At 43.9% G+C, this 23010-nt stretch overlaps 1 protein-coding gene across 1 annotated transcript in view; it reads left to right on the top strand.

The window, feature by feature from the left end:
- CEMIP (cell migration inducing hyaluronidase 1) overlaps positions 1 to 23010 on the top strand; it is a 76912-nt gene that overhangs the window by 6717 nt on the left and 47185 nt on the right. Inside the window, exons 2-4 of the mRNA XM_058811175.1 lie at positions 8641 to 8796; positions 19503 to 19610; positions 22486 to 22638. Of these exons, the coding sequence (XP_058667158.1) occupies positions 19535 to 19610; positions 22486 to 22638 (229 nt within the window). The 5' untranslated portion in view covers positions 8641 to 8796; positions 19503 to 19534. The remainder of the gene's footprint in view (positions 1 to 8640; positions 8797 to 19502; positions 19611 to 22485; positions 22639 to 23010) is intronic.

Raw genomic sequence — 23010 nt, 5'->3', positions numbered from 1 at the left:
TGTTCATTCAATAGCCATATTTGTCATTGTGGAGGTTGGATGTGTTTACTGGGCTTGAGCTGAAGGCAGAAAACTTTAAAAGAGCCAAAATCTAAGGAAAGAGGAGTGAGTGACAGCTGCAGGGAGCTGGTGGGGAATGGGGGCTCGAGGAAAGCAGCTGGAGCTGGGAGAAAGGGGCAGAGGCATGGGCAGGTGCCTTCAGCCCTTGCTCTGCTCCTCCCAGCACCAGGGAGATGTGTGGGCAGCTCTCACTCCTCCTTCCTCACCAGGCTGAGGATGAGGTGCCTGTCCTGAAAGCAGGTTTTGTGCCAGAGGAGATTCTGCCAAGTGCTGGGCAAGTTGTTGGGAGAATTTTTGTGAGAGAAAAACCAGCTGTATCCTGAGAGCAAGAAGCACTGACCTCCTGATTTATTCTTGGGATGGGTTTGGAGGCTAAACAGGGGCTCTGCGTTTTTTATGGTCCTTTGAAGTTTAAACTTCAGTCTGTAAGAGACAAACTTACCAAAGCAGCATGTGGGGATTTCTGCTTGGTTCCCATATTATGAACAGGAAAGTTTGAAATTCCCAATTCTCTCACTCCCTTTGAAAGTTCAGCTCACGTAGATGTTGACCAAAATGTCAGAGGGGTTGTTTTTAAATAGGAGTAATAACAGTTGGGGGAGACTGACTCACTGGATGGAACTCTCTTGTTTTTTCAAGCCCAAGGAAAAAAAGATGTAATTTTCAGTTGTACTCCATGGCATTCCCTCGTTAGTTTACCCCAGATTTTCATCAGTGAGGTCAGGATTTGGACTGTGCCCTTCCATGTTCATCAGCTGTGTGACACACCATGTCAATAAATGTGCTGGGGCTGTTTTCTAGAAAAACATTCATCAGCTTAGAGATCCCCTTTACTAAAATACAGCCAGGATTGACCTCCAGGATAACCAGAAACCCCAAATGGATGAAACCCATTTGCACAGGGCTCACACTGCACCTGATGTAGCCAATATTGTGTGCTGCTCACAATACTGAACAAGTGTTATTCATCCTCTCCCAGGCAGTCAGAGCCCCAGACTTGCACTTTTTGTGTCTTTATCCCAGCCAAATCTCATCTCCAAGTTACGTGACTGGCTTTACATCCCCCCACTCGGGGCAGTCTCCTCTGCTTTGCTGCTTGATCACATTTCTCTGGTGTCTTTGCTCCTGAGAGTTCAGGGTTGAACTGAGGAGTGTTCTGAGGGCTGTAAATGAGGTATGGATGTGTGTACGTGCAGATCTCTATCTGCCACATGTTACAGAACAGGAGACCTCTCGCCTGCTTTTCTGCCTTTCCCTTGCCCTCTTTATGCTTTTGCTTATCCCAGGAAGGCTGTTCATTGCCAAAACAGAACTTTTTCAACACTTTGTCTGAGGTTTTTGCTTTACCTGAAAGAGCCAGAACTGCAAACGCCAATATCTTGGTGAAAAAAAAAACAAAGACTTCTTGGGTTTGTTTCATCCATCCATTTCCAAAAGAAAATAAGCAGGATAAACTCAATGGTAAAAATGCATGAAGTGCACTGTGGGGATTGTTGAATGACAGTAATAGAGGGGCAGAAATGTCAAGTTTTATACAGTCTGGTGTCAGCAGATCCTCAAAAATTTTCAAAGTAATGTTTGAAACAGTTGAGACCCACTAAACACTGACTTTTTGTGAGTTATATTAAGGATTTCTCCTTCAAACTCCAAATTTTTTTGTAAAAACATAAAAAATGTTGGCCTGATTAGGAACATGAATGAAAAAAAAAGACGACTGTTCCTTATCTATAAAATGAAATGAACCTTTTCACTAGAAAAGGTTGTGAACACAATTACTTAGTTTTGGGGTGCAAATACCTTAAATAGTTTAAGTTAGTTTTTTACACATATTAGTATGACTTTTATTTAAACTGGTAAGTTAGACTTTCTACCTAAAAATATTTTAATTTGTTTTTCTTGCAAGAAACTCCTAAGAATGAAGGTAGAAGACCAAAAACTGGTCCTGTGTGATAAATAAAATGTTCTGCTGGCATTTTATTTATCAAGCCTGACTTCTATCCCTTGTGTTTCAAGTCTATTTGTCTCCTTTGTTTGTGCTGGTTTTTAAGCACACAAGCATCTAAAGATATGTATGTTCCCCCAGCCTTCAGGTAGGGCTCTGAGATTGCTTTGAATTTGTAGTTTGGGGTCTCCCATGAATTCAGTGTTTCCATTTCTGGCCAGGGCAGATGAAGATATGCATGGATCTGTTTTACTTTGGACTCCACGCCCCATCCAACCTGTGCCCGATTGCTGCTCCTGGGTTCACTGTGGGTTTTGTGCAAGCTCAAGAAACAGAACTGAAGTGCAGAACTAAATAGGAAACTGTTAAATATCACTAATTTAAATAGAAAATAACCTCCTCAATCTTTCTAATGTTTACATAGAGGATAAGTTCTAAAACCTTTGGCTTTCTCTCAGGTCTTCCCAAGCCCTTTGTGGTGGGACAGTTTTTATTTCCATCTCCTCCTCCACAAACTCCAAATGAGGTGCTTTTCATTTGATCTTTTCAATGCTGGTGTAATTGATTTCATTGCTTCATTCAGCCTGCTCACCTGCACCCTGGACTGTAGCACTCCTATTCCCAAATGACCTGGCAGCTCAGGATGGTCACAGCTGTGGTTTTTAATTTTTAAAAAATTCTTTCACCCTCTAGTTTCCTTTTCTGATGCCCTTCTCATTCCTTAGGGAGGTGGCAGCCAGTGTAGCACAGCACCAAAGCTGGTTCCCAGCATCTGGGGGAGAGACAAGCTCTTTTTGTGACACTGACTTCAGGGGATGAAATGCGTAAAGCAATGCAAATCACCCTTATGAAACAGCCAAATGTCCTGGGACTCCATCCTAAAAATATTCCATGAATATGGCTCTGGTGCATTTCTTTCATTTCCTCTAGTCAGAGGCCAGATCATCTGAAAATATATCCCTTTTTGAGCTGTGCTGTTATGACACAGCTGGAGCTGGTTAAAATCTAGAGGGCAGTATCTGGCTTAAGCTGATGGGTCTTTGTGTAGCTTTGATTTATTATTTTAGAACAGCCTGTCCCCTCTCCCATCCTGTAGATAGCTTTGTTTTGTTCTGATGAAAAAAACAGAAAAAGGCCAAAATAGCTTTCCTTTATTGCTGTCCATGTGTAAAGCAGAGTAAAGGTCCAGGCATGCAGACCCCTGATTTCAGCACAATGAACTGGCTTCCCCTCATTTATTGCTCTGCAGGCAGGGATGGGTGGTGGGTCACTTCAGGGAATCCTCTGGAAAAATTCTGGGCTTTGTAGAATGCAGAGAGGCAGATGATGAAGGTGGCGCTTCCTTTCTCTAAGCCAAATTTATATTTTCCATTTTTACCAGGAATGCAGACAGCTCAAAGAACACATTTAAATCCTGGAAGGTTTTGGTGACACAAGGAAAGCAAACCATGGTTCAGGCATCTTGGTGTTACATGCTGAGCCACTTAAGAGGGGAAAAAGGAGAAAAAACCCCAAAAAGCTGATTATCTTGGTGTTTAGTTTTTCTTTTCATGTAGCTTTCTGCTTTGCACAGCACAAGTGCCTCTCTGACAGGAATGGATGTTGGGGTCTTTTGTGGGAGATCCTTTTTGTCAATAAAAGAATTTTACTGTATCTGCAGCTTTGCCTCTGAGGCTTGTACCAAAAGTTTCTAGTTTGGAGCCTTTTTTTTCTGAAAGAGGGTGGCAACAGGAATCACAGGATGAAGGAAAGACATAGGGGCAATTTTGCTGTAAATGTGTAAGCCGAAATTTGGGGAAACAGGAGTTAAAAGATGATTTAACTTTATCCTTAGTTATTCTAAACTGACATTGAAGAAACAGCCAGGGAGAAAATGGAAACCATAATAATAAACTTCACTGTAAAGTGGAGGAAGCAGGTCTCTTTAGACTGTGGCTCTGGTTCAAGTTGGAGATTACTTTTCTAATTCCTGAATCTGTGCCCCAGGAGAAATGTCTGCTGGATGCTGGTTCCCTCTCCTGCAGCATTGAGACAGAGTGGGTATGTGACTGGCTGTACCTCAGCCTTGCAGGGCAAGGAAGAGAAAATCCATGGTTTTAAGCCATGCTGGCACCTGACTCAAAGTTCTCAGAGGTCACCCGGGGTCCCTGGATCAGACCTCTGTAATAAGCAGCCGTTGTTTCCAGACAAAGCAAAAAAATCTGATTTTCTTTGGCTTTGAGGATTTGTTGTTTTTGTTTTTTTTTTTTTTTTTTAGAGCAGAAAGAGAACCTCAGAGGACATTTCTTTGTTTTCCCCTGAAGTCTGTACTCTTGGCTGCAGACCATCTCTCTGTACTCAAGCCCTTAAGTGTATTTTTTCCCTTTGCCCCTGCCTGCCCTTTTTGCCAGCAGAGGAGACTGTCTGTGTGTCACCCTCTGCCACCCCAGGGGACACTGGCTGTGTGTCACCCTCTGCCATCCCAGGGGACACTGGCTATGTGTGACCTTCTGTTATCCCAGGGAAGCTGTGTCCAGGTGGTGGCAGGTGTCCCAGCAAGGGACAGGGACAGTGCCCAGTGCCCAGCACATGGGACTGGTGAGTGGCTCTTCCACCCAACAGGGCTGAGCCCTGCTGTGCCCTGGCTGGGCAGCAAACCCTCGGGGTCTTTTTCTTACCCCAGCACCTCCTTTCTCCTTCTCACAGGTAAAATTCAGGTCTGTCTGCCTTGCATCATCTCCTCCCTGATTTCAGGCCAAAAAGGGTTTCCAAGCTGGAGTACCTGGGGTAGTTCTCTGTCTGTACCCAAGCTGAGATTGGCAGTGCTGCTCAGAAAAGGGCTGATTTCTAGGCTGGACTGGGCTCCTTGTGCATCCCTGCTGCTTACATTGCAGCATGGTGTAAATATTTGTTTAAACCCATTGTTCCCCAGAGGGCCATGACACAGTTTGTGAAGCTTCAACCTCCTCATATGCCCACAAAAAGAGATTTCTAAAATCATCCCATTCTAAAAATCAGATTTTGTGAAAAAAGGTGAGCACCAAAACACTTAATATGGAGGCATGAAGACTCCTGAAACTCTTGCAGTGTCTTTGTGAGGCTTGAGGACACCTTTGGTTAAAAAAACATATTACGAAACTGTGTTTCTCAGTCAGCTAAAATAGTTAGGCAGGAAAAAAAGTGTTTTGTGGTTTAACCATGAGTCCCATGATGCTTCACCTGACTAAGCAGCTACTTCAGGGATCAATCTACAGTTGCCAGATTTGAAAATAAGATGGGATATATTTATTCATTCAACCATAACACATGAGCAATCGAATCCCGGAATGCCTTCCCTGCAAACCAGGCTCCTTGATGATGGCCAGGTCTCTCTCATCACAGGAATTGTGAAACACCAATTTGGTAATTAAATCTCCTTTTACTAAAAAAAAAAAAAAAAAAAGGTTGCCCAAATTCTGTAAACATGTTGTTTACTACTAAATAGCAGGAAAATGGTCACACGTGTGGGGGGAGAGCCTTGAGCTGCCAGCAGCCATCTGGAGCTGGCACATGCAGACTGATGGGTCTAACCTGACTCAATTCTGGCAGTGTCAGCACTTTGCTTCTCTCTTCAGTTCAGCAGTTATTTTTTTAGCCTTTCAGAGTCCATAAGTTATGGGAATGGCTTTTTTCTTTTCCTGTTGTTGTTTTTCAGACTATTTCATGATGAGTGGGATGTTTCCCCTTCTTTTTTTAACCCCACATGCTGGATCCTTGGAAAGGAACCAAGCTTACTCAGTCTCTCTTCCAGACAAATAGAAACAAATATTTCGTTTTAAAAGAGGTAGAAGGAAGGAAGAATCCCTGTAAAACTCATGTATCTTTTTGATCCTGGAGCTGAACTGAGCTGTTTATACCATTTCCTCAGCCTGAATTGCAGAATGGACAGGATTGAACGCATACTTGGAACAGTTAGAAATAAAAACGAGCTCCAAAGGCCAGAAGCCCTGGCTGCCTTGGAGCTTCTTTCATGCATGGTTTGGGCTGAGCTGGTGCTGGTAACTCCAAGCAAACCTGTGTTCCCCTGCACAACAGCCTCAGCACAGCTGCTGCTCCTCCTCTGGTGGATATCACCATGCCTTGGGGGCATGGTGACCACCTGGGTGCACATTCATGGCACCTCTCCCCCTCATTCTTTTCTTTTAAAGCAGAAAGGACTCTTGGGAGGGCTTATTTTAGAAGAGCTTTGAATTGCTGCTGTGTTTCAAACCAGCAAGTAATTCCGGTTAACAGGAATAACTGAAAAACTACAGGCAGCTTTTCTGCTCATTTGCTGTAAATTCACCCCACTGTAAATCCTGCAGAACTGTCTCAGGCTTGTACAGATCTGCACTTGATTTTAGAGCCAGGCAAAATGTGTGAAATCCATGCTCAACTTACTTCAAGCCAGAGTGTTTATCAGAGGATCCCTCAAACTGCAACAGCCCTTTTATAAATACTGATATTGAACACTTAAATGTGAATCAGGATCACAATTTGAGTAAAGGATTCTTACTTGTGGGATCATGTATATCTGGGCATTGATAGCCAGTGTGGTTTTGCTGATGAAAACCAGTTAACAAGGCAATTTTAAGGCTGTCTCTGGTGTAATTTCAGGTTGCTATCAGCAGCACACCTGCAGTTGAGAACATAAGGATCCAGATCCAGTCTCTTGGCAGGACAGACATACAAACCCACTTTACATCTGCATTCATTAAGGTATTTTGTGTCTTACTGGATTTGAAGCAGAGGTTAAATAGGGGAAACTTTATCTCCAAGGAAAGTCACTGCAGAATCTTGCTGAGCCTTGGCAGAAGGAAATGGGAAGTTCCCTTGGAAGGGGCAAAGTACATTGTTCTCCCTTACAATTAACTCAATTAAAGTCACTGGGAGTTCCTATTCTATTCAGATGAGGATTTGAGCTCTGAGGGGGGGAAAAAAAGGCTTTTTATCACCTCAGAAGAAGAATTAACACCACTGCTCTAATGTAGAGGTAGGGGAGGAAAAAGCAAACTAGAAGCCATTGTTTACAAAGGATGTGGGGGAAAAAACAAGTTTGTTTTTCTGATTATCTCTGCTGGCATTGCACTAAAAGATAAAAATAACTATATTTCACTACTAAAGAGGTTTGGAACTGTCAGGTTGCCCCTGCATTTGCCTTATATCTGTCTAGACAGAGAAGGGTGACTGAAATAATTCTTGCAAGGACACTGCCAAGGCTTACAAGCCTGCGTGCTACTGAATTATAATTAATGCTAACAAATGCCAAGCAAAGCTGGTACAGCATCCTTAAGGAATATGAGCAGCCAAGGTTTCTTGCTAGTCAAAAATGTATTCCAAGCCATTAGCAAGCAGGTGTTAGTGGAGGCAGCATCCTGCCCGTGGTGAAGCACAGACACCTGTGTGTGCAGCACTCATGGCACAGGTGGGGAATCCTCAAAGCTTCTTTGTGTTTTCTGAGGCTTTAATGCAAAATGTTGTTTTCCTAAGGTAAGGGCAAATGGTAAAGGGTAGTGCCTAAAGGGGGATTCTTACCCTAAATCTTGAAAGGCACTGAACATTTGGAAAATGAGGGAGGACGTGTTTTGTTCTTGTGTTGCTGAACGAAATGCAAAAGTCAGAGATGTTTTAAATTTCTGATCCAAGCTTCCCCAAGGGCTGAGTGAGCTGGCTGTGGTGTGCCCTGCCCCAGGTCCCACCCATGGCCTGGACATTCGTGTTTCCCTTACCCTTGACCCCATATAGCACTCAGCATCCTCTGACATCTTGCAGAAGTCACTTTTTAACACTTGGCTCCCACATTAAGCCTGGCTTTATATTCCCTGGAGATATGCATGTTTCAGATTGATGGGATGTGAACTTCCTGGTGCCTGCAGGCTTTGGGAAACTGTGTGCACTGCAGTCTTGTGTACCCTGGGTTCAGTGGACTGACAGCCTGACCTTGCTGTGCTGTTGCTCTCCTTGGTGGAGGTTCTGCTCTCTCAGCATGGGCTGTCCCCAAGATGTTGGGAGGACACACCAGTGCCAGGCTGCTCAGGTATTTCTAAAAGTAAAAACCATGGCACATCTTGAGATGTGTAACCTGGGGAAGGAGTTCTTGCTGTAGGAGAGGAGCAAGAGCTATTTCTGCTACAGTTTCAAGGCACTGGGACAGGCCTTCCAAGAAGGAATAGTTTGGTTTGGATATTTACATTTTCAGGGAAAACAACAAAAAAAGCATGTGTAATTTCTATTCCTCTGTCTGCTGTCTCAGCACCTCTCCCTTGGTCCATGGGCAAATCTGCTTTTCCCAGTGACAGTAATTTTCCCCACATGAAAGGAAATTGTATTAAGGCTGAACTAAGCATTTTACTCTCAGGATTCTTGGCTTCCTATATGCGTCTTACTAATCCACAGAAGATGCTGATGACCTCATTGCTCATGGTTTTGTACCCCTTTGAGAAGTGGTTTTGCTTCCTCCTTCCACTGACCAGCAATCAATGATGTCACTTCATCTGTGCCAATGATACATTTAAAATTATAGGTATTTTTAAAATGTAGATGTTTTCCTTGCTTGTAACTCCCTTGTGGAGGAGCAGGATCACAGTCTAAGGCTCCTCAGCCTGCTTCTATATAACCTACCTCTGCTTTTCTCACTGCAGGTAAATGGCACAGTGCTCCTGCTCACGAGCACTGGGATATTCTTTGTGGTGATGAATGAATGTTCAGGAGTCATGGTAGGCAGCACTTTGACACAGTTACCTGTGAAACCCTGCCCTTGCAGTAACTGAAAACGTTCAGACATCCATAAAAGAGAGGTAAGAAAACTGCTGAGACTCCACTTCGTGTAGCAACCTGTGGCTGATAGACAAAGAAAGGAAAATGATGTCATTTCATAACCAAACCTGTGCTCTGAAGAAATCTGGCACAAACTAAAATGCACAAATCCCAAGCATCAGCCAGATAAGAGGAGCAGCATTTCTCTCCCAGGATTGTGCAGATTAGAGCAGACAAACAGGTTTTCTAGAAAACTGGCAATTTCTTCTAAATAAGCCAGTCATTTTCCAGCATGGAGAGATAAGATCCTTGCAATGACACTTGCACCCATCCCCATGCCCAGCCACTTCCTGGCAGCCAGTGATTCAGTTTTCCATTTTGGAAACAAGTCCATTTCTGTTTATTCTTGCTGATTGTTTTTGTCTCCTGTGACAGATGAAAACCATAGGTGTGCCAGATTTTCCAGTGTGATTTTCTTGGGTGAGCCAGTGACTGCTCCTGCCTGCCTGCTGGCTCTCCTGCCTTGTGTGGGCCCTGGCCATGGCCTGGACCATCCCTGTTTGTGTCTGTCCCACATTCCTTGTGGTTTTCTGTGCTGCTGCACAAACATGGAACAACAGAATTGGACAGATATATTCTTGGCTGCAGGCAGGAGCAGGTCAAGTAGCCAGAAAAGAGATTTTCAGTCCAAGGCATTTCTGAGCAGTTCATGGCCAGAGATTTGAGCACTGCTGAGTTATACCTGAGTGTGTGCAGGTATCAGATGTGCATGAAGGGACACAGACCCATGCAATGTCTGTGCATTCACTTTGCTTTCCTGGTAAAATTTTGCAGTAAGGCATTCAGTTAAATGTGACTGCTCCATTCCCTGCAGGTACAACTCACTGGAGGCTGAAAGGACATCTGTGAGACCAAAGATTGAAAATTGATTGAGAATCAGGGCCAGGATATAAATGGTTTCAGAGTCTCAGCACTCCCATAAGTCACAAATGCACTCACAATCATTTGGGCTTGTTTTGATTCCATGTGAGGGACAGGTTTAATCTAGGACCATTTAAATGGAGGTTTAAACTTGGGAGAGCTTTCATGGGATTGAAATTAAGGGGATTTAGGTGTTCTTACAGTCAAGCATGCTCCTACATACTTTTCAGTATTGGAGCTTAAAGGTCTTGAAGATCCTTAATGAAGGAATATTTTGCATTCGTGCAGTAATTACTGTTCTTCTTTTCAGATCACTTATCCTTGTGTGCTCTAGAAATATCACAGACCTGCTGGGCATGTCTGAAATGTCAGTTTTTGTCAAGTTAGCTTCAGAAAAGCCTATTATCTTCCACAAGGGAGGTAAATGTATTTATTCTATCATGTTTCTTTGGCTTTTTATTGCTTTCCATGTTTCTTTGGCTTTTAATTAGGTTGGAAAGCACAGAAGAATTACTGCTGTGTATCCCACCCAAAAATGTACAGCAGTTAAACAGTGCTTATCAATATCCTTCCCACCACAATATGCCAGTGTAACCCAGTGGAAACCTCTTGGCTTAGGGGTGGTGAGAAAGAGGAGAGTTATTTCAGGGTTTTGACTCCACTTTGCCAGTGAGAAGTTGTGTGCTGCAAATTTTTCATCCTGAAGGGAGCTTGGTTTCCTAACAAAAAAAAAAAAAAAGAGAGAATCATTTGATAAAGATTCCATCTTGAAAGTTCCAATTCTTTGTGAGGAAAAACAATCATAACCTGAAAAGTTGATGAAAAAGAAAGCAGTCTGCAGTGAAATAAGAGCTATTTATTGTTTTGGATAGAAGGATGGTGAAATCCATAGCTTGGGATAGTCCTTACAATTTTACCTTGTATTACTGCAGGAAATCCATTGGTATCATTGGTCTAGAAAATCCATTCTGGGTTTCCTACTGGAAAACTAGAGGCTATTGAGTTCAGGTTTGGATGAATAATGATGAGTGATAAGGAAATCAAGAAAACAGCCACCTAACTTGATGCAGGTTTCAGAGATCAGATGCAAAATTGACTGTGTTTCCAGCTTCTTGTTTTTTGGGATGGAGGTAGGAGAGCTGGTTGCAGGCGGCTGGAGACTTTTTCCCCACTGCTTTACTGAAATTCATATCAATTTCTGGCTGAAATTTCAAAACTCATTGCTATGACCATTCCAGGGGAGGACAACACAGTCTTTACCGCAGAGGCAGTGATTTCATTTTGGTGCATGTTTGATTCGTGAGAAGCTGCTTCTTCTTTCATCCTTTGAAAAGCAAAAATTTGATGTTTTCTTTTTTTGCTTTTGTCCTGAAACATTATTGTTTCATTCTTTCATCAAAGCCCTGAATACTTTTGAAAGGAATTTTTTTATTAAAAAGGCATATTTTCATTTTTTGTTTGCTTGTTTTGCCGAACTTTGTTCCCTGAACCACCTGTGCCATCCTCTTGGCTGTTTTGGGGGCTCGGTTCAGGCAGGGCCAGCACCACCCTGGGGACACTGGCTGGGGTTTTGCCCTGTCCCTGCCACGTTGGTGGCATCCTGGTGCTGGCAGTGGGGCTGAGCTGCTGCTGGCTGATCCCAAGCTGCCCCTGCTTTGCCTTTCCTAAGGGCAAGGGTGCTCACCCGTGTGCCTGCCCTGATTTCCAGTCTGGGGAATCATGTCCTGCTCATGAGCCTCCTCCTGCTGCTTCAGGTATTTGGACTATTTTGACTTCACAGCTCCAGGACTGCATTTCAGGGCAGGCTGGAGCATTTCTCCCAAGCACACATTGCTTCTGCCAAGGATAATGCAAAAAAAAAACCCCAATCCTCTCGACCCCAGTGGGATCAGGATTTAGGGTCTTGTTTCCTGGTTTTGCAAAACTTTATTTAAATTAGGAGTGTTTACAGGAATAGTCTCGATCCAGCCAGCTGCAAATAGCCTTGGGAGTCTTTGCAATGAAAAACATAATATAAACACAAGACATTATTATTAAAATGGAAGAATACATAATGCCTTTGTACTTTGGGACAGCAGAGGACCAGAGAAGAGCTGGCATGAGGGATAGTCAAGGCATAACAGGATGAAACAGATGTAAACTAATAAAAGAAGGATTCAAAGTGTCTAACCATTTTCAGGTAGTCAAATAAGTAGAAGTAACAGTGTTATTTAAAAATACAGAGTAAAACAATATTTTTGCTAACTGACATCTGGGTACCTGGCTTAGCTTGCTGAAACACCAGCAGATCCATGAGGCAGCAAGTTTACAGTTTCAGTGAGGCTCATTCCCAATTCCATCCGCTTTCTCTCTCCTGTATGTTCTGTAATTTTAATTCAAGAAATGAAAGAAGGGCTAAGAAAGGTCCATGATGTGTGGAGGGATCCCAGGCTGTGCTACTGGTGAGTGAACTGCCACACCCAGAGGGTCACTCCTCTCCTTGTGTCTGCTTTTCAGGGAGTCTTGCCAGGCTTGGCTATAAAGGACAAGCCAAACCATCCTGGATTAAAGTCTTTAATCATGCTGGTTATCAGAACTTATCTTCACCATTATGTTCTCTTGAAGCTGTAAGAATATCAGTGTCCTGGTAATACTGTTGAGCCACTAAAATTTGCTTTTTCTCAGACCTGCTTGGAGCACATCCCTGCAAAGGCTGGGGTGCCCTGGGGCACTGCTGGGGAGCACCAGCCAGGCAGAGCCCAGCAGCAGCACCACCAAAACCTGCTGTTCTTAATGGATTGTACCAAACTGATGTGTTCACTTGTATATTTTATAACCAATAAATATATTCTCCCCTGGCCCTCTGTGGTAGAGCTTTATTTTTCAATCTGTGCCTTACAGAGAAGAAAAGGAGCAGTCTGTGGGCTGCCCTTCCCTGGGGGAAGTGTTTAAACATATCTGTGATTTGGGATCAAAAGGTAAGTTTTAAAGGCAAGAGTTGCTCTGTGGTAACTGTGGGACTACAAATGAAATTTGGCGTGGAAATTTAGCAGTTCCAGGGAAATATAAGCAAAGGTAAGGAATTTTCCCTTCATTCCTGCTTTTACCCATTAATGTCTGCTTTTTGAAAAAGGTGTCCATCTGCTGTGGCATCTTAGGTGAACTCAGCAACCTCTGCTTGGTCAGTGTGCAGTGATCTCATGGCAATGTCTTCTAATCAAACTGAGCACAGAGCACAACAAGGAGTTACAAATGTGTTTCTGTCTGAAACTAATGACTACTCAAATGATGTTTGTCTAACTGATGTGAGCACTTAATTAAGGGCCTACAGGAATAAAACCCAGGATAAAGTATGTGCTGCTTAAAGTTTTGTGTTCCTTTCAGGCAATGCTTGTGTTGACTTTTGGCTCCCATTGAGGACTGAAATATTGTCAGTATTATTGGTTAATTCTCTTTGCTTTATGTTTATGCTGCAGATGTTTGAAGTAAAAACAAAAATAAGAGATTTATATGCAAAGTGAGAAAAAACTGGTGGCCTCACTGACTGCAGCTAGGCACAAGGTGACCCTGAAATGATGAAAGAGTCACTTGGGTTTGAACATGATGCTTGGAGACAATAGTGAAGGGACAGGTGATTTCAGATCATCATTGAATAACAAGGGCTGCTCAAGCAGGTGGGTGAAGGTTGTGTAACTGATGTCCTGTTGTTTCTCTGGCATTCTCAGAAATGGCCAAACAAGTTGCTGCAGGGAAAGGTTAGAGTTTTGTTGGCCAGACTTCTGCTCCCTGGTGAGTGATTGCTCTGGCATCCATGTGCTGGCCAGCTGACTTGTGCCTCTGAGTGGGGATGGGACACTTGCCTCCATCACACCCATTCTGCCATGGTCCTGGGATGTGTTCTGAGAGGACAGCCAGAAGGTTTACAGGCAGAAAAGGAAATTCTGGCTCCATCCCCACACCAGGTGGGAGAGGTGAGAGTTGGGTTTGCCTGGCTTGCCAGAGAGTGTGAAGAAATCAGTGATGCTGCTCGGTAAAGGTAAGATAAATCATGATGCATGGGACATCATGGGGCTGAGAATGGTACAATAGCCTGAGCAGCTGGAACTGACCCTCTAGAGAGATCCCTGAAGTCCTTTGGAACTCCTATTAATAGCTAATTGTTGTGATTTCTGATGCTGCACAGGGGGAAAAAGCAAGATGTTTTTGGCTCATAAGCATAAGCCCAGTACTGGAACAAGTACTCACAGAGCAAGCTTTTAGCTTCTGGGAGATTTATTTGATAATCTGTGACATGTCCAGACCCTGGATCCCAATAAAACTTTGCAGAGCTCTAACCCCAGGCTGAGACTAAACAATTGGCAAAGGAAGAGCCTGGTGAAGGAAGGAGAGGAATGTGCCTAAACCTCTGAAAAATCTCTATTCCTCCTCCCGCCCCAGAAGGAGAGCAAATGGCAAATGTCCTGGAGAGGAAGGCGTGGAGTCGTGGCGAGCCAGATGCAAACACTGAAGTACCACAAAAGCAAAAAGAAAAATATTTACATCCTGATGCAGTTATTTGGGTAGTTAAAAGCAGCAGTTTGAAGAGGATTCAGGATGCTGTGATCCTCTCCAGCCACAGCACTCGCTTTCCTTACCTTGGGAGGGACGCAGCCCTGCGACCAGGGACGCTCTGCAGAGGGTACTGTTCCTCCAGTGACTGCAGGGACATCCAAGGGGATGTGTTCAGAGGCTGCTGCTAACTTGGCACGCACCAGGAGCCCGTGCGAATGAAGCTGTGGGGTAAGTGCTGCATGGCTGTTGTGTTGGAAGGAAGCTGCCCTGTTCCTCCTGGGGTTTCCTGAGGATATCCAAACACTGTGCTGGAGTCCACAGGGACTGTGTGTGTGTCCTTGTGGACTCACCGCTAATCCAGGTGTGCATTCAGGGCGTGTGGCCATGCTGGTCATCCCCAGGGCATTTCTGCATTTCTGGCATCCCCTGGCAGCACAAGCTTGGCTGGCAGCAGGCACAGCAGAGCCAGTGCACCCTGAGCCTCAGCAAAAGGGGCTCAGCTTCCCACTCCTCCAAACTTCATGTGCTGGAGGAGGGTTTAATTCAGTGAAATGCTGAGCGCTTCGAAAGCATGTGAAACTGGGACTCAGTCAGCCTCGGATGGGTGGAGTGATGGGAATTGCAAATGATTTTTGTTTAAACAAAGCCAAAAATTGCTTCCTTTCCTCTTCAAAGTCTGTAAGCCTCTGAGAAAAAAAAAAAAAAAAGTAAATTCTTCAGAAAAGTATAGCTTTAAAAAAAGTAAATTCTTCAAAAAAAAAGTATAGTTTTATTTTCCCCCTTTTATTTCTGTCTCAAAATAGCTTGCAAATATTACAACAAATTAGCCAACACCTTCTTTTTCTTTAATTTATTCATCATAAAAATTTCCTCTAACTCCTGCTCCGCATTCAGAATCTATTTTTATGGACATTAGGAACCAAGGAATTTGCAGCAATGTTTATACAGAATATGTGAGCAGAACCTTCTTGTTGGGAAAGTTATTAGATAAATTTATAAGAAACCAAGGTTCACTGGGAAAACAGTCAGAATGTTGCTTTTGACTCCAGTATTGATTCATTGAGAATTAAAGTCTGTTCCTGAGTTTAATCCTCCTCCTCTTGCTAGTAAAAACGAGCAGCTGATGTGTGGGTGGCAGGCAGAAGAAAAAGATGTGGAGCAGAGGCAGCTTTGCTCTGCCATGCTCTGGGACTGAACAGCATTTCCATTAGCAATCCCCAGAAATTCCTGTGTTTATTTTCTGAAGGCTTTAGCTGTGCCTGTGGCTGGGTGTGTGAAAATCCCCTCTGTATGTCACTGTAGCAAGGGCTGGCATGTTCTCAAGTCAGAAAAGCAAACGTGCACCTCAAATCCATCTTCCCAGCTGGGGCTAAAATGCAAAATTCCACGAGCGGGGCGAGGGGACCTGCTGCCATGCAATGTCAGCAAGGAGGGAGCAGAGGCGTTAATTCAACAGCTCCTCCCTCTCTCGGGAGCAGCTTCCAAATCTATGTTGGCCTCCCTGCATATGCATGAGGAAAGATGCAGCAAGGCTTCAGACCAGAAACTGCTGCAGCCTCAGCATCAGTGCTCTGGGCTTGGTGCACTGTGGCCCTGGCACGGACCCCTCAGGGTCTCTGGGAGCATCTTCCTTGCAGAGGGGCCCTTGGGGCACTTTAGTGTCTGCTAGGAGTTCACTCCCCATCAGGTAAAAGGTTCCTTTTCCCTGTGAGCTTTTCCTGTTCTCTGGGAATGGTGCTGGATCCCCACTTTGCCCCCATGCAGCTTGGTGGTCTCTTTCTCTGGGCAGTAGCAGCAACAGGAGCCACATGGTTTGCTGCCCCTGTTTGACATCTTTTTCAGGAGAGATCAGGTAACTGCTGCTTTTTTCCAGTCCTTGCCTCATTTTTTAATGGTTTGTGAATGATCCCTTTATGTCCTGCTTGACAAACTGAAAGGAGCAGCCTCCAGCAGATGCTGAAGGTGCATCCTCCAAAGAGAGTCAGGTCAGTCTTAAAAAGCACTTCTAAACCAGTATTGGGAGAAACCAGTACTTCTCCCAGTATTGGGAGAAACCTTAAAAAGTTTTGTTTCCAGGTTTGGGTGGTTGGTCCAGAGCTGTGCAAGGGGGCGAGTCACGGTGTTTGTTTCTGAATGACCCTGGAAAGCTCTGATCTGACCCTTCATATTCAGGGTGTCTGTGTGACCCCACCATGTGAGGATCCAGCTTCCTCAGAGCTTTTCTTCACTGTTTTGTTCTCAGAATTGTCCTCAGTGTGTTTCCTCCATGGGCAGGGTGGTGGAAGGGATTCCTCTCTGCAGCGTGCTTTCCAGTGCAACATCGCTGCTGACACCTGGTAGCAGCCAGCTGAGGACTGATGGTTTCCTGCATCTACTTTTAGCATTGTCTGCTGCTATTGTTCACTTTTTTGGAAAGGTTCAGCAGCTGGGAATCATTTGAGAGAGTCTGCCTTGCCAGATCCAAAGATATGAGTCCCACTTGCCATTGCCAGGCAGCTTTTAATGGCTGGATAGAAAAGCTTTTCTCACCCAAGAGAGAAGTCCCAGATGGTATTTGAGGAAGGCTGGAGATGTGAGGCTCAGGCAGCCACTTGCATGGCCCTGAGAGCCTGCAGGGAGATTGGTTGACACTGGTGGTTACATCAGAGCTGGAGCCTGCTCAAGGATGTGTGGTTGTGTCCCCTGGGCTCCCAGTGCTGAGCCAGGGAAGAGCTGCCTGGCAGGAGATATCTGCTCCTGAGCCTGCTCCTGCTCCTCAGGGACCAGGCAGTCACTATCTCTTCCTTCTCTCATACTGAACAATCAAACCAGACATGCCTGGACCCAGTATTTGGGAAAGATGCTGAATGGAGAGGTTTGGAAAGAAAATTCCTGAGATTATCCTCCGAGCAGCATTTTTCCAGCCCACTGTTAGTCAGAGCTGAATCAGAGGAGTCAGATCCTCTTGGCCCTCTTGGCTCCCAGCCTTTCCAAGGCAAGTGCCAGTTCATACTAACACTGCAATGAACTCAGAATCAAACACCCTGCCTCAGTCACAGAATAAGCAGGATATTCTGTGGACTGGGGCAGATCAGACACTGTGAAAACATCAGAGCCCTGGCGCACAGCTGATGCCTCTGAAAATGACATGTCTTCCCAGTGTCTGATTACTTGTTTTGAGCTCTGCTGATGAAGATGGATGCAATCAGGGAAGGAGTCCCTGGTGAGCAACAAGGGATATAAAATCAGAAGCCATTTTCCACAACCTGATGGTGAGTGCTGTGCAGTTCCTGGCTCTAAAGAAAGCAAAGCCTGAGAAATTTCTTGATGTAGTTTCCTACTAGTTTGCTACAGGTCTGTGTCAGAGGTAAGGTTTCAAAAAAACTACTTTGAGCTTTTAATGAGCCAGAACAAAAACATTTCTTTGCTACCTACACAGCAATAGGAGAGCAAATGCATGCCACTGTCAAAAAAGCAGTCCCTTCTTTTTATTCCTGTGAAACCTTATATCATCTGAGAATATTTTATGGGCAAAACCTCACTGATTGGAATCTGACTTTATGGAGCACTAACACACAGTTTTGTCCACACTGTGAGAAATGCTGTTTATCTGCAATGACCATCCTGTGGTATTACCTCTTGTTTAGTTCTTCCTCAATCATTCGAGCAGAGCCTAATGACTGGGTCTGCAGATCAGGCTGTGCAATAATCACTAATAAATCCTGGCATTTTAATGGTGACTGCTGTACTTTGGGTGTACCTCTAATAATGTTTCTTTGAAAGAGCTCTGGCTTATCCAAAGCTGATGGTTGATGCTGTTAAAATGTCAGACACGTGCAGCCTGGCTCTGGCACGAATTCCATGGCGACGGCGCTGCTCTCTGATAATGTGCATTATTCAAAGTTATAGCACTGCTAAGTGCATTCGTCTCTTCCACTGCTCTCTAACAGCATTTCAGCACCTGATAGACTCCACCAAGCCCTGGGTCTATGCTGCTTCCAGAGCTCAGGGCTGTCAAATACACTATACCAAAGCAAACAAACATTTCCCTGGCAAAATATTTCCTGTAAAATCTGGTCCTAGAGCTGTTTGTACTGCAATCATTGGATTACATGTTTTGAACCTGTCATTGTACTTTGAGCTGTGGCACCTTTATGAACAGTACAGATGTATTTTACATATACACCACAAAATTTGCTCCAGAATAAATCCTGGCTTCTTTCATTCTTTTTCTTGTGTTTTTGTTGTTGTTTAGCTTATATTAACAAGTGACATGGAAAACAACATTTGTTTTTGCCCTAAAGGGATTGGAGTACCCTGGAATTGTTTTTCAGTGTTCTTTTTTTGTGTTGAACTAAACTGTGTGATGCATACATTTATCCAGTTTCAGCAGTGGGATGTGACATGACAGCTACAAATAAATGTCTTTGATATTCCTCATACACTGGCTTATATGATAAAACCTAAAGACTCCAAGGACTACATGTGAATTTTAAACAGTGCCTTATGAATACAGAAGTGGGTGTCCTTGCCTCCCTGTGAATACACATGTCAATAAATTGTCATGAGCCCGGGACAGAGATGCAGAATCAATCACTGGAGACCAGAGAGAATCACATTAATTCTAACTTTGACTTTCATGACACTGCTTGTTTGTTTTTGCTGGGGGTTGGCTACGGAAGAAACAAAAACAACATTAGGTAGACTGGTTTCAAAAGCAGCTTTTGGTTTTTGCAAGAAAATTCTGAGCTGGCACACTAAACAGACAATATTTTCTTAGATCTGAAATCTAAGAAACTGCATGCTTCAGGTTGGAAGTGTGAGTACAGTTTATCTGGGGGTTACACAGAGCACCACTGCTAAAAATGTGTGGGTATTTCAGGGGGGAGAGAGGTGCCACTGAAAGGTTACTCCAGGAAAATTTGTCACTCTACAAACACCTTCTCTGTTGTGTTTCATTACTTTCTAGCACATGTGAATATGCAGCCCCAGAGAGCCCTGACACTGGATGTGTTTATGCCACATTCCTGAGGCGTTTTTGGTTACAGCTGGTGGCTGCTCTCTCAGTGTCTATTTGGATTCCCGAGTGGGTTGATCCTAAACCAAACAAAGGGTGAGGAGCTGCCCATGGCTCCTTGCTCTGCTCAGGCTGGTCCTAAATCAGTGCAATGGTGTTTTCAGCCATTGAGCTGAACAGGAGTGGATGTGGTCTGGCATAAAACTGGATTTAACCTCTTCTTTCTTTTTTTAATTTTTTGTGCAGTGAATAAGCTGAGGAAAAAAAAAGTGACATTTTCTTGATTTTCTTTTTTCACAGTTATCCATACAAAGAATTGAAAGTCCTGAAGAATGGCTCTACCTACCTCCAAGTGTCTGGCTGGAAGTTTGGGGTTTTTCCTGTTCGTAGTCTCTTCAGTAAGCACAGGTAAGTTTTCTTGCCATGGGGAAAAAGCTACAGTTTGTAATCCTATTTTTAATAAGTTTAAATTGATCAGCTTTTCACTCTTTGTATAAAATCAGTCAAGGAAAGAGTGAAAAAACTCAGGAGAAAAGCAGTTTCCTGGTGTGCCAATTTACTCAGTCAAGGGCAGCTGGAGTGGCAAAGACTGAAATTTCTGGGCAGGTGAAAGTACCCTCAGCAATGCCTCAGACTCTGCCACACATCCTTAAACCAAACACAAACCCAACAAACTGCCACAAAGAAATAGCAAGAGAAACCTCAGGTCTAATAGCTGTGGCTGAGGGAAGTGAAGGCAAGCATTCTCCTGCATTCCCCAAGCCCAGATGTGGAGCACAAAAATCTCTGACCTGGGACATCCCTGTCCCTTGGGTTTTGTCTCTTCCAAGCTGTTTTGTCACTAAGCATTTTAGGGAAGGGGGAAAGGGGAGCTTGATTTACATATTCTATATGCAGCTAGTTTGGAGGTTTGTATTTGTTTGGAACAAAGAGCCCATATGTCCTGCCACAAACACTGCAGCTGCATGGAGCAACCTCTCATTGTCATGCTCAGGCCCTTTTGGTCAAGAAGCAAACATTCAGCTAATTCCTTGTGCTGGGCAGAATTTGCACTTTTATTTAAAAAAATGACAATGAAGGCAGTAATCAAGCTGTCAAGGTAACTGGACCAGCTGGCAGAAGATGCTCAGCCTGATGGTGCCATTGGCACAGCAGATGCTGGTGATGTGCAAAGTTCCTGCTACAAATTGGTTAATGAAATTGGGAATTTGGGTCCTCTGCTTCTGGTTTGTTGGCTTTTGCTGTTTGTCATCCCAAACACCAGCCTGAATTCCTCTTGATTTCCCCTTTGGCTTCCCTGTGTGCCTCTCTGTTTCAAAATAATGAGTTTGGGGGCACAAGTCATCTTTTGAGACTGCAGGAAGCTCCTTGCATAGCAGCATATTCAAGCAAATGGAAAAATGAACAAGATTTTTATCCTTTACATTTGAATTGGTTAATTAAGGTATAATTGATAAATTATACCTTTACATTTGAATTGATTCTCTTGGTTTATATCACTTCTCATCAAGAGCAAATTTTTTCTATTATCCTTATTCTCAGGGAAATTACAGACCTTTTTTTTGTTTTTAATTGTTGTCAGTGTGTATTGCAGTTATATTTGAACATCTATTTACAATGCAAGCCCCATTCCCTGTCTGAAATATTTATCTTTTCTAACTTTTATTAATTCTGTGTGGCTTCTGGTAGGAACCCAGAAACACCTCCTCATTTTTCTCAATTACTGTAAATCAGAGGGAGTGCCTCTGACATTATTAATGCAATTCCAGCTTCCAGCTGGCACAGTGGTATCAGAATCAGCTCCTGAATGTTTATCTGACTTGCTGCCTGGTAGATTATTGTCCCTCTCTGATTTTCTTCATGTATATGGGAAAAGTTTGCAGAGAGACAAGTCTACGCAGCCCACAGGAAACATCCCTCACTCACCTTGAAAATTGATATTTATTTGGGCTCTGGAGACTTTAAAGCCATGACTGGTCCAATCCTATTGTTATCTTAAGATATGAAGCTGGTGGAGGAATGTGAGGGGAAGCTGAATGCAGATGGACAGATTTTGATTTTGTTGCAGTGGAATTACAGATGTCCTTCAATTTCCACAGTGGCAGCACAGAACAGCTGCCTGTTGACTGCACCAGTTGCAGGAAATGTTTCATAGCTTGGATTCACATCACTGTCCTTTCCATTACCTGTTGGCTTTAGTCCCTGTGGGTCAAAACCCACCCAATTTACCATACCAAGTTCCAGAGACATAACCCTGCTGAGGCCAAGGTGTTAATCCCATGCCCATCATCATTGATTTGTTGGTCCTGTACTTTTCTCCATGGTGTTTTCATTTTAAGGGATAAAAACTGTAGAGCTGGTGAGAACTCCCAGCCCTTTCTGAAGGCAAAGGGTTCATTGTTCAAACTTCCACTGACCTCAGCTTCCAGGGATTAGAAAGGGTTCTACCCTCAGAAAATATGCATCACACTTGAGACTCTCGCTCACAGCTTTGTTGATTACATACCATATTTGTTGATTAGAGGCTCACATATCAACTGAGGTTGTACCAGGGAAATATTTTATCTGAAATAAATAGTTGCAACATGAGACTCTTGCATGTGGTATGAGAGCTGTTCAGACTAGCACGTCATGGCAGCCCATCATCAAATTGGTGTGTGGAGACTGCAGATGTGTGATCCCAAAGTGAATGGATCCTTATTGCTTCTGCCTGGAAAAGCTCACAAACCCAGACACACACTTGTGAGGTTCCTGCTGCTCTCTTTTACTGGATGTACTAGTAATTGGTGCTTGGTGCTTCCATGTTGGTTTGATCTCCTTTTCTTTCTATCTCCAGTGAAAATATATAATGCAAACATATTTTAGCATTTTTATATTAAATAAAATATTTGGGGGGGGATTTTTAAAGGTAGTAGTTCTGTCCTTTTATAAACACCTTCCCTGAGCTTTATGTAGAGATGATATGAACAGAGCTACATCTCACTGCAGGAAGGGCTCAGTGAAAGTGTCTTTTCAGTACTTTTCTAGAAACTGCATTCCCTGCAAGGCTCCTTTGCATTGGGTTTTTCCATTCTTCCAGAAAACAGAAAGCCATCAGTTTAAGCTGCTGTTTGTTTTCTTTTGGTGGTGACCCACATGTGCCCTGGTGCACTGAGGCACTGCTGTGCTCCAGGGAGTCAGCCAGAGGCTGATGCTGAATGATATTGTAAAGATGCCCAGGTTCAGAGCTTCCTGTCCCCCTCCAAACAAACACTGACTGTCCTCTCTCTCCATCTTTGCCCAGCAGAAGCTGCTGTCACATGTCCTGACAGAGAGCCTGAGCTGGAAGTGTGGAACCCAGGGCACAACGAAGAAAACCGCGTAGAAATCCGCAATGGCAGGAAGGTGCTGCTCTCTTCTTCTGCGACTGTGCACTCCATCCACATCACTGATGGAGGTAAAACCTGCTGCTCCAAGGCTGCCTGCACTCTGCTCTCCACTGGGACTGCTTAAATCACTGGGAATCATGCTGGGAGAGAGAAGGGGGTGGTGACTGGGAAAACACACCTCAGTACAGGGCTGGGTGGTAGCTGAGGTGCTGAGATTCTTTAGCCATGGTAACCAGCCTAATTTCTGTCCTGTCTGGAGAATTTACACAAGTAGCTCAGTGTAATGATCACTTCTACTTCTGCAACTTCCTTCAAAAACAATTTTTTTACCAAAGCATTGGCCTGATAGCATCATACTGCGGTAGTTGTGTTATCAGAGCCTCAGGACAGGGCAGATGCTTATGTCCCTCTTTGTCTCCAAGGACAGAGCCATTGTGCTG

The sequence above is a fragment of the Ammospiza caudacuta genome, chromosome 10, assembly GCF_027887145.1.
Source record: "Ammospiza caudacuta isolate bAmmCau1 chromosome 10, bAmmCau1.pri, whole genome shotgun sequence".
Classification (NCBI taxonomy): Eukaryota; Metazoa; Chordata; class Aves; order Passeriformes; family Passerellidae; genus Ammospiza; species Ammospiza caudacuta.
Note: the sequence above shows the minus strand (reverse complement) of the source record. Positions and strands in the feature narration are given on the sequence as shown.